Below are 14,598 nucleotides of genomic sequence, written 5' to 3' on the forward strand. Positions count from 1 at the left end.
GTAAGGGTGGAGGGTGGTCATCGGTTAGCAGCTCGCTGGTGGTTTCCGCGCAAGCACCACTAAATCGATATAGAGAGAGAGAGAGAGAGAGAGAGAGAGAGAGAGAGAGAGAGAGAGAGAGATCGCAGGCATAGATTTTGGGGGCGACGGGGCAAGCATGACAAAGGCGACCATGGCGAGGGGGGCGCTTTGCAAAACTCTTTTCCTATGTTTTGGGGAGAGGTTCCAGGGAATCTACCAAACTAATTAATGAATTGAGCGAAAGTTGAGCCAGTAGGGGTATGTGCTGCCAATCTAATTTTGCGAGCACGTCAAATTATCAAGAATCTAGCAAGATGCTCCCAATGTTTTGAGGAGAAAAGCGATGGAGATGAGACGTGTCAGAGAGAGAGAGAGAGAGAGAGAGCCCTCATCCTGGCCATCCTCGAGCGCCCCGACTGCCAGCAGGTCCGTGCCTCGCTGCTGACCCCTTCCTACCTACCTCCGTGCTTCCTCGGTCTCACTGGCTCGTCCGCGTCTCTCTCACTCTCTCTGGTCTGCACGAATGTTGCGAGTGCTAATGAGGAGATGAGTAGGGAAACAACAGAGTGGCACAGCTCGGAGAACATTGAGAGCTGCAAGTTTCTCCTCTCTCTCTCTCTCTCTCTCTCTCTCTCTCTCTCTCTCTCTCTCTCTCTCTGTGTTGCAGGGCAAGATCTCGTAAAGCAGATAATTTTCTCCCTCTGCGTAGATGTTTGACGGTCGCGGTGTTTTTGTCGTCGTGCAGAGCATGTAGGGTCTGGAAGGGTAGAAGTATGTAGACAGTGTGCGTGTGTGTCTTTTGGTAGGTAGGTGCGGTTTGTTGGAATGCAGCCACATGCAGCATAGGGCAGCGGAGGGAGAAAGAGACGCAGGGGATACTGCGGTACGACATAGTGGGGCGCGTGCAGGAGGGGGAGACGGGCCGCAAGGAGCAGAGGTCGCAGGAGCTCCCTTGCAGGCGACCTCGCGCGTGCATCGGATGCAACTGAGGCATTGGATTTAACAATTAAGGTCTAGGCAAATCTGCTAAAGAAATTAATTAATGAAACCACCCTAGACCCATTTATATGTGAATTCAAGCGTAAATGTCGGTAACGTATATGTACAAACAAGGGTTATGTAGCCCAAATGAACAAACAAACTACCTCATATGATGTAAAATGGCTTCATCTAGCTTATGTCCAAAAGTAGAATGTTAGCATAGAGGGAGTTCCCACCACTAACATTTAGAACATTTCAAAAGTATGAAAACACTACCCACACCTAAGTTATCTCTGAGATATTGTGGACCATTTAAAATGGCCAAGCATGTAGTCCATTAACACCAATGCTTACATAAGGACAATATTGTTGTTAATGAAGATGTCTTGGTTGATTTCATTTAACCTGAAATTGGTTTACAATATGAACCTAAACAAATAATGGATTCTCATGAGTCACAAACACGACATCATGTTTATTGTTGAGTACTCGTCAAGTGGAAAGATAGACCTAGAAAAGGTGCCACATAGAAAGACATTGGTGCACTCAGGAAGTCATGAACCCATGTCTGCTTATTGGAGGTGGCCTTCTATCGCATATGCTTGTCCAAGCACTTGTATTGTATCCATGGTTTCTTGCATTGTGCCATTTTACTTTTCATATATGCAACATCCCCCTCCTCTCGACATGGGCCTTGAGTGCCCTCGTCCATCTCTATTCCTTAACTCTTTGAAGCACAAGAAAAAGTTAAAAATCTCCATACCTCTACTTCTTGGCTGTTACTCTCTATGTTTCTATCTTCTTAATTGTTCTCAAGTGTCTTGATTGCCAACTTGATGTTGTCAATTATAGGTGACCTCCACGAGAAATTGAGTTTTTATTTCCACTAAAAAAAAAAATCTTCACTTTCTCAAGGTCTCATCGACAACCTCATCCTTCTCTTCAAGCAAACGTGGAGATCGATCTAAGTGTTAGGAGGCTTGAGTGGATCATAAAATAGACTCCCAATGGCTCTTCAAGATCTCATGTCAGCAAGATCTTTCTTAGCAAGGGCACTAAAAACTTAATAATCTTATGCAACATCCCTCATTTTGACATGGCAAAGGACTACAATTCGTGTAGCTATGAGAGTTTAGCATTAAGGTCAAATGGAGACAATGGCGGTCCTAATTACTTTCAAGATAAGCGACAATCGAAAAACCTTGCATCCAGCACATTGAAAGAAGGAAAATCGATCAACTTGCATCTTTCCTATATATGAAAGTGCTTTTTTAAGGGGTTTTATTTTTCCATAAATTTTGGGCGACTTTGTCTAGCTTAGTAGATCAATGTACATTGGATGATGCCTAGTGATATGACTCACGCTAACACCACCTAAGGCAATTGAACAGTGAGAATGAGTCCCACTTAGTATCAGGAGTTTTAGCATTACATTGAACCACTATGACACACGACAATAATATCTATTTATACTAATAGATAAAGGAGGAGGGAATTCCGGCCCCTCCCCCCTGACACATGGCGGCAAGTGCTTGCTCCGGCACATTCCGACAGTGAGCCCTACGCAAATAGTAAGACACAGCGAGAGAGAGAGAGAGAGAGAGAGATGTCGTCGGGACTTGGAGCTGCAATGAAGTCGAGAGAGTTTGTGAGAGGCGGCAGGCCTCCAATTCCCAATGCTTTCATTTAATCGTGGACGTATTGAAACCATACTAGGGCAGGCTGCAGCGCAGTGCATGCCGGGGGGTGCAGCCACTTTATTTCAGAACGCACGCGGGAGAGACTAGAGAGAGAGAAAGAGAGAGACTCTGCATGCAAGCTGTTCTGCGACCTCCATTGCTCTGCACATGTTCTCAGAGCTTGTGCTGCCATGTTCTCTGCGCGTGCGCTTCCATTTTTTTGCTGCTGGCTCACACGAGTCCGCCATGTGAGGCTCACCAAGAAGCTCACCCAGACACCCAGTCGCTTGAGAGAGAGAGAGAGAGAGAGAGAGAGAGAGACGCGCAGGTCCTGGGGCAGCAAGCTATGGGGAAGAGGAGAAAAGCCTGCCACAGTGGAACCGCGATTCGGTGGTGTGGCCTGCAGCTCCCAACAGCACACGCCCACGTACGAGAGAGAGAGAAGGAGAGGCGGCCGAGGCAGGTCACTGTCCAGTAGAGGGAGGCAAATGTGGCAATGGTGCCGCCGTGCCAGACCCGCTTTCATCCTCTCTTTCTATCTCTGTTTCTCTCTCCTTGTGTATCGAGCTTGCCACTGCTTTGCGCATGCGCTTCCATTTTTTTGTTGGTGGCTCACACGAGTCCGCCATGTGAGGGTCACCAAGAAGCTCACGAAGGCAACGGACCCAAACACCTTGTCGCTTGAGAGAGAGAGAGAGAGAGAGAGAGAGAGAGAGAGAGAGAGAGAGAAAGCCGCGCAGGTCCTAGGGAAGCAGGCTATGGGGAAGAGGAGAAAAGCCGGCCACAGCGGAACCGCCATTCGTGGTGTGGCCTGCAGCTCCTGACAGCACACGCCCACGTACGAGAGAGAGAAGGAGAGGCGGTCGAGGCATGTCCCTATCCAGTAGAGGGAGGCAAATGTGGCAATGGTGCCGCCGTGCCAGACCCACTCTCATCCTCTCTTTCTATCTTTGTTTCTCTCTCCTTGCGTATGGAGCTTGCCACTGCTACGGCATCGCCACACATAACACAGATTATCCTTACCATTTAATCCCCACGCTTACATACCTCTACTTCTATGAATGAGTAGCCTGCCACATTTACCTCAGCAAGGTCCTGTAACGAGCCCAAGCTGCCTTGGCTACAGATGACCGCCCGAGAGAGAGAGAGAGAGAGAGAGAGAGAGAGAGAGAGACAGAGAGAGAGAGAGAGAGAGAGAGAGAGAGAGAGAGAGAGAGAGAGATAGATAGATTTTATTATCGTCCTCGGAGGTCAAATATGACCTATGGGACCAAAGTTACATGTGATGTAGTATGTGTATGGCTGATGAGTGACTCTCGATGCTCCAAAATTGTAGTGATGAGAGTCGCAATGGAGAGCCCACACTTTGGCTGGGAGAGGAAAGTGTGTAGGTCTAAGTTATGGCCGAAAATGTGAGAGAAGCAAGTTCGGATGTGATCAAAAGCTGAGCACTCTAGTAGTGTGTGGTACTCAGACTCTCGAACTTGCAGTGAGCATAATGTGCACAATCGATTTGACTCTTCTCCATTGCCCCAACGCCCTATCTCGCATCGAAGGAAATGGGAGCTAAGCCGAATTGCTGCGATAGTGCGTATCGCGGACAAGGGAATAGGCTCAAGCATGTAAGTGTGAGTACGGTTTCCTCTCTCAGCGAAGAACATGGTTTTGTAGTTGGGGGCAATATAGGTGGTGTAATGTATGAAGCGTGACCCACCGGATTTCTCCCAAGCCGTAATACATTGGCGTTGTAGAAAAGCTTCATTCACTTGAGACTAAAATTAAAACATCATGTAGCAAGTGTAATGCATCCCATCTCCCAAACCACTTCTTTATGTCTTGCATCCATCCCGTGCTCAAGATCTTGCTTTTATGCGTCTTTTGAACTTTTTTGCTTGCTTCCCATGCAATTGTAGGAAGTCGATGTGAGGGGTTTTGACGCATCTTTATCATGTACTCCACAACCCTTTCCATGCCCATAACCTCAATTGGAAGAGATCCCGACTCAAGAAGTAGGAGCATATATGGTGTTTGTGTCTTAACTTGGAGAAAGTTTGTAAGAAAACGCTTTTGGACATTCACAAACTCTTTCCAAGTAGACTTTGAGATGCTCCCGCCCCACACTTCAACTCCATAAAGAAGATCCGGTGTCACCAATGCATCAAAAAGATACTTCTTGAGAACCCAACACTTGATGTTTCCCATATTACACATGTTCTCAAATGCATAATATGCTCTCTTTCCCGCTTCCAAAGACGCATAGCACATTCATGCCACTTGTGATTGGATGGAACCTCAAGGCCAAGGTACTTAAAGCTCTCAACAACTTCAAGTGTCTCGTTGTTGTACACAATGCATGGCTTCTCCTTATGGTTGGTTTTCACAAGCATAACCTTTGTTTTGGATTCATTTACAATCAGCCCATTATGCAAGCAAAAGTTCTCAAGGACAACCATAAGCTTTTGTGCATCTTCTAAAGTGTGTGCTAGAAGCACTACATCATCCGCATACAACAAAAGCATGATTACCGCATTGCAAATAGTGACCTCTTCAATGCCTTCTTCTTGTATAAAGTCAAGTACCATTTGTTCCAATTGATCGATGCATAGACCAAAGAGAGTTGGTGACAATGGACATCATTGTTTAACCCCAATAGTGCTTACAAAAATTTCTAAAATTTCTCTTCCCATGCGCAATTGACAAATCACCTTCTCATAGATTCGAGAAACCGCAAGCATAAACTCACTTGAAACTTGGAGTTCTTCCATCCTTCTCCACAAATTGTTACGTGGAATCATATCAAAGGCTTTCTTAAAGTCCACAAAACAACAATACAATCTCTTGCCTTTCAACCAACTTTCCTCCATGAGAACACGAAGAGTGACAAGATGATCAATGGTGCTATGGCATCGACGAAAACCCACTTGTCCCTTTGCACGCTTGTCATTCTCTTCAGCCCAATCACTCAATTTCATCTCCATTATGAACCCAAACAACTGTGCCATAAGAGACCCAATCATTATAGTCCGGTAGTTGCTTACATTCTTTACATCCCCTCCTTTATGCAAAGGCTTAACCCAATTAGTACTCCAATCATAAGGCATACCATGTTGAAGTGCAAGGTTGAACATATCACACATCCACTCATGGGTAAAATCTCCCGTCCATTTGATCATCTCCGGCTTGATACCTTGAAGATCTCCCGCTTTGCGAGTGGCCAACTTTTCAAGCCCACCGCATACATCTTCCATAGTAAAAAAAGACAGCATACATGGGAGTGAACCATAAAATGACATTTTTTCAGTATTTGCTTGCTCATATAATTGCCTACAATGTGTGTACATATCCACTAGACTCAAGTTACCAAAATTCTCAACCCGCTTGCCTCTCAAGTTTCTCCAAAATCTTCCACATGCATGTGCCTTTTCTTGGACTTGAAATTCTTGTTGCTTTACTTCCCATCTTCTTCTCTTCTTTTGAATCAATGCCTTGTATGTATGCAAATGACTTTGATAGTTGTCTTTGTCCATAGTTTCATCAAGCTTTATCAAGGACTTTCGAGTATCTTGACATTCTTTATCAAACCACCTTTTGCGTGATCTATCTTTGTTGATACCATGGAGATGCTTTATGGCAAAGCATTCTTCCGCATAAGAACAAATAGCTTTCTTGAAAGCTTCCCATTTAGTTTCCAATGGTGCATCACATTGAAGCTTTGTCATCCATAATTTTTGCTCAACCATTTCAATGTACATTGGTGCCCGTTTGAAATCCATACATAGTGATAACTTCGCTTTCCTTTGGCTGAGATTATCATGCTTAGTTGCTTCTCCACATGAAAGGTCAATACATAAGGTGCGATGGTCGGATTTCGGGGTCCATTGACCAAACATAAAACTCTTTATGCGATACATGATGGCTTCAGAGAGTAGCATATAGTCAATCACACTATCCCCATTATGTCTCCTACATGTAAATCCATTGGTTCCACTCCACAAAGATACACCATTGGCAATGAGCATACCCGTGCTATTACACATGTGTAAAAGTAACTTTCCATAGTGATCCGGCTCTTTCTCATCCATTGAAGTACGATCATACAAGTGAACTTCCTCCAACTCCCTTGAAATGTATGGCATATCAAATTGTTGAGTATCATGTTGCAATGTTTTTGTGCGAGCATTCATATCCCCAAATACAATAACATCACCTTCACCTTTGAAATAAGAAATGTCCTCTTCCAAATCAGAAAATGGTTGATCTCTATCCATGCAAGCATAAAAGGGAGAATCATGATGAGGAATGTAGCAACCGGCTACAAAAATGGGTGCTCTTTTTGGTGTCATAATTTTCAGCCATACATAACGTTTGTACTTGTCATCTTTCACAATTGATACAAAATCTTCCAATCCTTTCTTAACCATACATGCTAACCCTCCTTGTCCTCTTCGTTGCTTGAGATTCTTTGACCACATCAATGAATGTACATTGTAATCCTCCAAGCCGTTAATCATTTGTGTATCATGCTCCCAAGTTTCAACAAGAAGTACAACATCGGCTTTGCTTGTTAGTTCATCAATGCCAACCCCCGCATTCCATGGGTATCCATTACAATTCCAAAAGCATATTTTCAATTGTAACTCGGTCTCATAGGTCACGCATCCCTTATGCCTTGCGACGCATATTTTGTTGCTTAATAGTGCAGTCTTCACATACAAAACATTTTGTATCCCTCAAATAGATCCAACTATTATCAAGGATAATCTTGGTCTCATCCGGCATGGTGCATACAATTGGCCGTTCTCCCGAGTGAGGAGCTCCTTGCTTCCCCACTCTATGTGCTCCATAGACCATAACTCCGGACATGCCAAAGTGGGTTTTGAAGAAATCTTCAATAACAATGGCAAGAGAAGGAGGTGTCTCTAACTTCTCTTCGGGAATTCCACGAATAACAATGTTCTTGGAACGTCGCTCCCGTTCCTTCAACTCCTCCACATCCACATTCTCAACATTGTTTGTTTGAACCATAGCTTGCATGAGTGAGGAATTAGAAACCACATTGCTACCACATACATCAGCCCAAGACTTGTTTGTGCATACATTTTTCATATCGCATACATCCCGGCTCATAGTGTCAAATTTCTCCTCTTTCAATACATGGTCATGCTCTACTTTGCTCATCCGCTCCTTCAAAGCATTCAAGTCCACAAGAGAGCGTTTACATTCCTTGACTTCCTCTTCAAGTTGCATCAAACGTGTTGTTTGCATCTCAAGTGTCCTCTTGAGATTCTCATTCTCAACCACAAGTACCCTTAGTGTGCCATTCTCCTTTGCAAGTGCTCATAAGTCTTCGCCTTGTTTGTTTACAATCTCTTGCAATGATACCAAGTACGCCATGATCATGGTTTTCGATGTCGTTGGTTGGGTGGTTGTGTTGCTATCTCCACACTTAGGAGATTTTGGATCATTTTCCACAATGGTTGTGGACCTTGTTGAAGAAGAAGAACCCTTGCGAGTGCCGGAAGACATTGTATGTAAAATAGGAGATGAGAATCAATTTTGTTGAACCTGTTCACTTCGGAAATGCTGCTACAGAAACGCCTTCCATAACTCTGAAAATTTATGTCTTTACATCAATGCATAGAGGACTTCGTGCTCTTCGATTGAGACTATAGATCACCCAAATCGGAGTTCGGATGAAGAAATTATGATCAAAAGAGTGGACTGCTGTCTACTAGGGCAAAAAACGGCTGGGTTTTTAGAGAGATAGAGAGAGAGAGAGAGAGAGAGAGAGAGAGAGAGAGAGAGAGAGAGAGAGAGAGAGAGAGAGAGAGAGTCCATCTTTTGCGCTAAGTGCCTTTTCCTTTATGCTTTGAAGGCCCTGCGAGTCTAGCAGGCTCCTATTGCTATTCCTGGTGTGCAATAATGCAGGCGGCTTCTTGCTATTGAAGGTGCGCAATATTGCAACCGAAATGTTCCTGTTGCACAATCATGCAGTAATACAAGTGGGCTACTTGATGTTGCTGGTGCGCAGTACTGTAACAAGGCCTTCAACGCCTACAAGCCCAACCTACAACTCCTCTGTGATGTACAAGATGGACCTCAAATAGAAAAATGGTTGCGAGTCTAGATCCCATTTGGGGCTATTGGTGCACTGCATTACATTAACGGGGCTACCACTCGTGCGCAGTACTAGAACCCCATCCTTCTTCATTGTCTTCAGTCCCAAAGCGCAAGCTTGACCTTGAATAGGAAAATGATGCAAGCACAGCGCCGGCCTCGGCCTCAACATGCAAGGAGAGAGAGAGAGAGAGAGAGAGAGAGAGAGAGAGAGAGAGAGACCGACCGACCGACCGACGTACACTTCACCATTTGGTTTGTGTTTTTTCAAGGGAAACCACACAATGGCCTGTGTCGGAGAGATGGTTGTTCCCTGAGGTGTCGGCGCAACAAGGGAGGGCAGAGACGAAAAGAACAAATGGGAAATAAGGGTTGGAACTTGGCTCTTCAACATAGAGCAGTCTGGCGGGGTGACATAGCCAAGGAGAAGGTCGATGAGTCAAAATATAGGTCTAAGTAAAGAAAATATACCACTTCGTAATTGGTGCACATATTAGCTTTCGTAAACCTCATGCTCTTGCTTTTGTAATTAAAACCATTGTTTGCTATTCAGCCTTTCAAGGGGAGAGAGAGAGAGAGAGAGAGAGGTTCCCGTGTAAACCCATCGACGCAATTGGTTGTTGATGCAAAATTTAACAGCAGCCCATTCCAATCTTCTTTTTCTAGAGCTGCACACTCACCGCTTTCTCGCTTTGCTGCCTACCAAATACCCTCTCTACTAGCCATTGTTTCTTGAGGCCCTAGTCAGATTGGGACACCTGCCCCGCATTGGTTTTCGGAGGTCCAGCGAGGTTGCCGTCACACACAACTTCAGGACACGAGAGGCGACATTTTTCAGAGCCAATCAGGGTAGGGCAGGTGGTGAAGCCTCCGCGTTCGATGCTGCAGATCAGGGCTCAACACCCGTCAACAGCTTTCCCGCTTGCCTTTTTGCAGATGGCCATGGAGCCTCAAAAGTTGGCCGAGGGTGTTTGCCCGCCCCTCTGACAAGGTATTTGGGCCAACTTCACCTTTTTTCTCAGCGAATATAAGCTCGCCACCTAAGCAAGGGCGCCTCTTGCCTGCCCCATTGTGACACGGACCTAAGTAAAGAAAATATATCACTTTGTAATTAGTGCACATATTAGCTTTCGTAAACCTCATGCTCTTGCTTTTGTAATTAAAACCATTGTTTGCTATTCAGTCTTTCAAGGAGAGAGAGAGAGAGAGAGAGAGAGAGAGAGAGAGAGAGAGAGAGAGAGAGAGAGAGAGAGAGAGGTTCCCCTGTAAACCCATCGACACAATTGGTTGTTGATGCAAAATTTAACAACAGTCCATTCCAATCTTCTTTTTCTAGAGCTGCACACTCACCACTTTCTAGCTTTGCTGCCTACCAAGTACCCTCTCTACTAGCCATTGTTTCTTGAAGCCCAACAACATATGGCACCGCAAAACCGCAGCTACAACGAGAGAGAGAGAGAGAGAGAGAGAGAGAGAGAGAGAGAGAGAGAGAGAGAGAGAGAGAGAGAGCCAATGGTAGTGTGCTCATCAGGTAATAGTCAATAGGCTCTTGCCACTGACATGGTTGGAGTATTGAGGGCCCCTACATCGGGTGCACGGCATGGGGTCTTTGAGGATGATGTTGTCGAGGTGCTTGAGTGATACACTGAGTAGGGTTCGATTGTCGACGGCATGACAACATGTGCATTGGTTACGGAAGGCATGGCAGCTTGCATAGGGAGAATTGGGTAGCCATGCACTAGACCATAGGTAGCCAAAGAGTGTCCGTTGCAATAGCAAATGCAAGAAACCCAAAGCAAAGATCACCAACTGGTGGAGACTGGAGCTAATAGCACCAAGCATTAGAGACTAGCGGAATGATTGACTAATGGATAAATAGAGAGAGAGAGAGAGAGAGAGAGAGAGAGAGAGGAGGAAAATAAGTCGAGAGATAGGTAGAGAGAAGAAAGAGGAATAGGGATAGAGAGAGAAATGAACAGACAAAGAGAAGTAGGGATAAATAGAGAGTAGAAAAATTTTTAGAGAGAAAAGATTACACTAAACCTATGGTGAGAGAGAGATAGAGAGAGAACTTTACTGGTCTGCTTTTATGAAATTTATCAAGAGCGAGGGGTTTGAGGCTAAGAGGGGCCATGCCGTCGTCGAAGGCAGCGCCATTTTACTAGTACTCTTTATAATGCACCTTAAAATTTTCAAGGAAGGAGAGGCTAGGGTGTCCACATGTCACTCCTGGTTTATTTCAAAAAGCACCTTACAAAACATCTAATCTAAAATGCAAAAGTAAAGGGTAAGATTGTAAGAAATGACAGACTTTTGAGAATGTAAGAAGTGACAAGTCTTTTCAAATGTAAAGTTAAGAGGCTTTCTATTCCACATAAAATAAATATTGAAGTTTGATTGCACATAACAAAAAGAGGATAACTTTAGTGGAGTTTTTGTTACTTAATGCGAACTTACTTTTTGAAGATATAAAAAAAAAATCAGTGAATTTTTTTGTTTAATGAAAATGTAATTTTTGAAGATATATTTGGTTTTATCTTTTCAAGGAGCTTTTTTCAAGACCAATATTGATATGTTTAAAAAAAAATTGAAAGTATATATTTTTTTAAAGAGCTTGAGAAAAAGAAAAAAGCTCGCTTAACGTCGACTTGAGGTTTTCTCGCTTTGAGGACATGCATGACATACAAATGCAAGGATCATTATCCACATTATTGACCATGAGAGAGAGAGAGAGAGAGAGAGAGAGACCATCACATTGCATGTGTACATACACATGTACATTTATGAGGGGGGAGAGAGAAAGAAAGATTTTACCATTGAGCTCATGCACTTTTCAAATTTTTAAGATATTATTTTTTGGCATTAGTGTATTTAAAGGATAGCTAAAGTTTACCAACCGTCACATTAACATCCCAAATGGGTAGAGAGATTTCCCAGTTTATGGACCTTTTACAAATTCTTTGATATTTTGTTCTTTTCATTTTTAAGAGTTAGCATGTGGGCCATGCTTAAAAATCTATAAATTCCTTACATTTTGGTAGGCAAGGGTGCCAATCTAAAATCAACGAGAGAGAACACCCCAAATGGGTAGAGAGATTTCCCAATTGATGGACCTTTTACCAATTCTTGGATATTTTGTTCTTTTTATTTTTAAGAGTTAGCATGTGGGCCATGCTTAAAAATCTATAAATTCCGTAACTTTTGGCAGGCAAGGGTGCTAAATCTAAAATCAACGAGCGAGAGAGAGAGAGAGAGAGAGAGAGAGAGAGAGAGAGAGAGAGAGAGAGGGGCCGGGGGGGGGGGGGGGGGGGGGGTGGGGGGGGGGGGGGGGAGGGGGACAATTGTTAAGTATCGTATTTAATGTGTTGAAATTCAAAGTGCAACAAATGACGCAAGAGGAGAGAGGAAGACATAACAAAATGCTCGCATGTAGAAACAATCTAAAGTGACTTTAAAAGTTACAAAAGACAAGCCTTCAACAAGAGTGAATATCTATGGGGAGGAGGAGAGGAGAGAGAGAGAGAGAGAGAGAGAGAGAGAGAGAGAGAGAGAGATAAACAAGAAGAAAATTCTTAATGCCATCGGAACAATCTCAAAAGATATATCTCAGAACATGGGTAAGAGTAAAGTTATTTTTGTTTCATGTTCTCTCTCTCTCTCTCTCTCACTCACACACACATACACACACACACACACACGTCTTGATAAAAGGAGAATTTGAAATGTTGTAGGAAGATCCAATGAGATCTCAAAGATCTATATGATGCTAGAGAGAGAGAGAGAGAGAGAGAGAGAGAGAGAGAGAGAGAGGCAGAACATTCATAGCCATCTATATTTTTCTTTTCAAAAAAAGAGTTCGCTTCTCTTTTTTAAATGTCCACCTGGGATAGTCACTTCAGCTAGAGGGTTTTGGGGGGGGGAGGGGGGATGGGGGGAGCATAGAAAACTTTGAATGTCATAGTTACTGTATTGGAACAATAGAAAGATGCCTCTTTGTGACAAATGTGACAAACTCAAGACACATGTGACAAATCTTTCCTTCAAGCATGTGTGTGTGTGTGCGCGTGCGCGCGTTATGTGTACATATAGACATAATTGGAACATATCATGATGTCTCAAGACCTATGTGACAAATCTTTGCTTCAAGCATATAATATATATATATATATACACACACACACACACACACACCCCAATAGAATTAGAGCACTCCTAAGTTTGTTGAACAAGGCATAGCATCTCATGAAAAATAATATCTATGAGAAGCTTCCAATCTTGGTATCAAAGAATGCTTTGCATCATCTATTAAGAGGTCGTGTCATGCATCACTTTTATAAATGCGATAGACTATACGTGTAGGAAGAGAGTATTGACAGTGTTCCACTTGGAAGAAAAGATAACCCTATGAGAATAGAAGCATTGTTTCCTTGGCCGTAGCAACGTGCGGGTCATTTATGTTAACTGGTTATTAGAGAAAATGCTCAAGAAATTGAGAAACTTCAGGATTGCTCATTCCTTGCAGGTGCCAATATCCTTTGGACTTCTTAGTTCTTCTATACATTGTCAAAATCTTATACAAGCTACAAAATAGCGAGGTTCCACCAAGGGTCAATGAGACTAACCTCTAAATCTCTTCAAGGTCAAATTGCACACTTTGTATCCACTTATCGGCTTACGCTTTGAATAGCTTTTGCCTTTTGAACTTTTAGATGGAGATACTTCCACGTGGTCCCAATAACCGCTTTTGTTATGTACGTGGATTTGTAGCTTGTGAGCCACCTGCCCCAAATAGATGAAAAGCGCATGGTAGAGTGGAAGGGCGTCACCTAAGAACGTATACAAGTTATGTGCTGCAAGAGGCGAGGGGATCGGCCGGGAGCCTCTAGCAACATGGAGCCGCCCTGGCCCCCTCAGAATCTAAATGTCCTCAACGCTACTGATGAAGGTGCCGATGAGTCTGGCGCAAAAAGCCACGTTCATCACTCTTTGAGCTCGTTATTCGTTTCTCAAGAGGGCGATGCTGCAGCAGTTGAAGCTTCAGCCAGTGAGGTTTGCAGCCACATAGATGAGCTCCAAGCGCTCCTGCAAATGCACGTACTAAGGGGAAATCCAGAAGACGTGAGCATGAGTGGCGATCCAAAGGTCGTGAGCATGAGTGGCGAGGCGCAGATGATCGCAGCATATGTGAAAGAGCTGCAGAAAGATGTGGTGGAAGCCTCCTTTGGGCAGGGCGGGGGGCAGGTGCTTTGCATGTATAGCCAGAAGGAGATTCTATTTCTCGAGGCGGCGCTACATCCCATCAAAGAAGATGAAGCATCCAGGTCACAATTGGCTATAAACAAATAGGAGAAAGGAAGCCGGTGAGGGATGGCATCCAAGCCGAGAGCGAAGAACAGCTCCATCTGGACTGAACGACAGAGTGTGGTGGCGCGCCAGCGGCGGGGTAGGATTCGTGAGAAGCTACAGGAGCTGCGCGAGCTGGTGCCGGACGCGGAAAGCATGGACACGGCCGCTTTGCTGGACGAGGCGACGCTGTATGTAGCCTTTTTGCAGGCCGAGGCGCATGCTCTTGGAGATGGCAACAGAAGGATTTTTCAACATGTGCAGCAACGGCGCTTAATGTGACGGCCGCTAGCAAACCGTACAGACAGGCCATCGGCTCTTGCAAAGTGGACCAATATCTCATAGTTTCGTGTCGAACGCTTAACGACCTCGCTAACTGCTTTACCCTTTTTACCCCCAGTTCCTATTTTAGAGTTACCAGCGTCTTAATTTACTCATGCTTAATGCTATATGCCCT

General features: G+C 44.2%; 2 protein-coding genes across 2 annotated transcripts in view; both read left to right on the forward strand.

Annotated features, from left to right (window-relative positions):
• The first annotated feature begins 13,619 nt into the window (after positions 1–13,619).
• Positions 13,620–14,144, forward strand: LOC147433629 (uncharacterized). The gene has a single exon (XM_086489763.1). It carries the CDS (start codon positions 13,644–13,646, stop codon positions 14,142–14,144), a length of 501 nt encoding a protein of 166 aa, XP_086345889.1. The 5' UTR covers positions 13,620–13,643.
• A 21-nt stretch (positions 14,145–14,165) lies between these two features.
• LOC147433630 (transcription factor bHLH87-like) overlaps positions 14,166–14,598 on the forward strand; it is a 479-nt gene continuing 46 nt past the window's right edge. Inside the window, exon 1 of the mRNA XM_086489764.1 lies at positions 14,166–14,598. This exon is cut by the window's right edge and continues 46 nt beyond it. Coding sequence (XP_086345890.1) covers positions 14,166–14,423 — 258 coding nt within the window. The 3' untranslated portion in view covers positions 14,424–14,598.

The sequence above is a fragment of the Adiantum capillus-veneris genome, chromosome 19 (genome assembly GCF_014529385.1).
Source record: "Adiantum capillus-veneris isolate H3 chromosome 19, ASM1452938v2, whole genome shotgun sequence".
NCBI lineage: Eukaryota > Viridiplantae > Streptophyta > Polypodiopsida > Polypodiales > Pteridaceae > Adiantum > Adiantum capillus-veneris.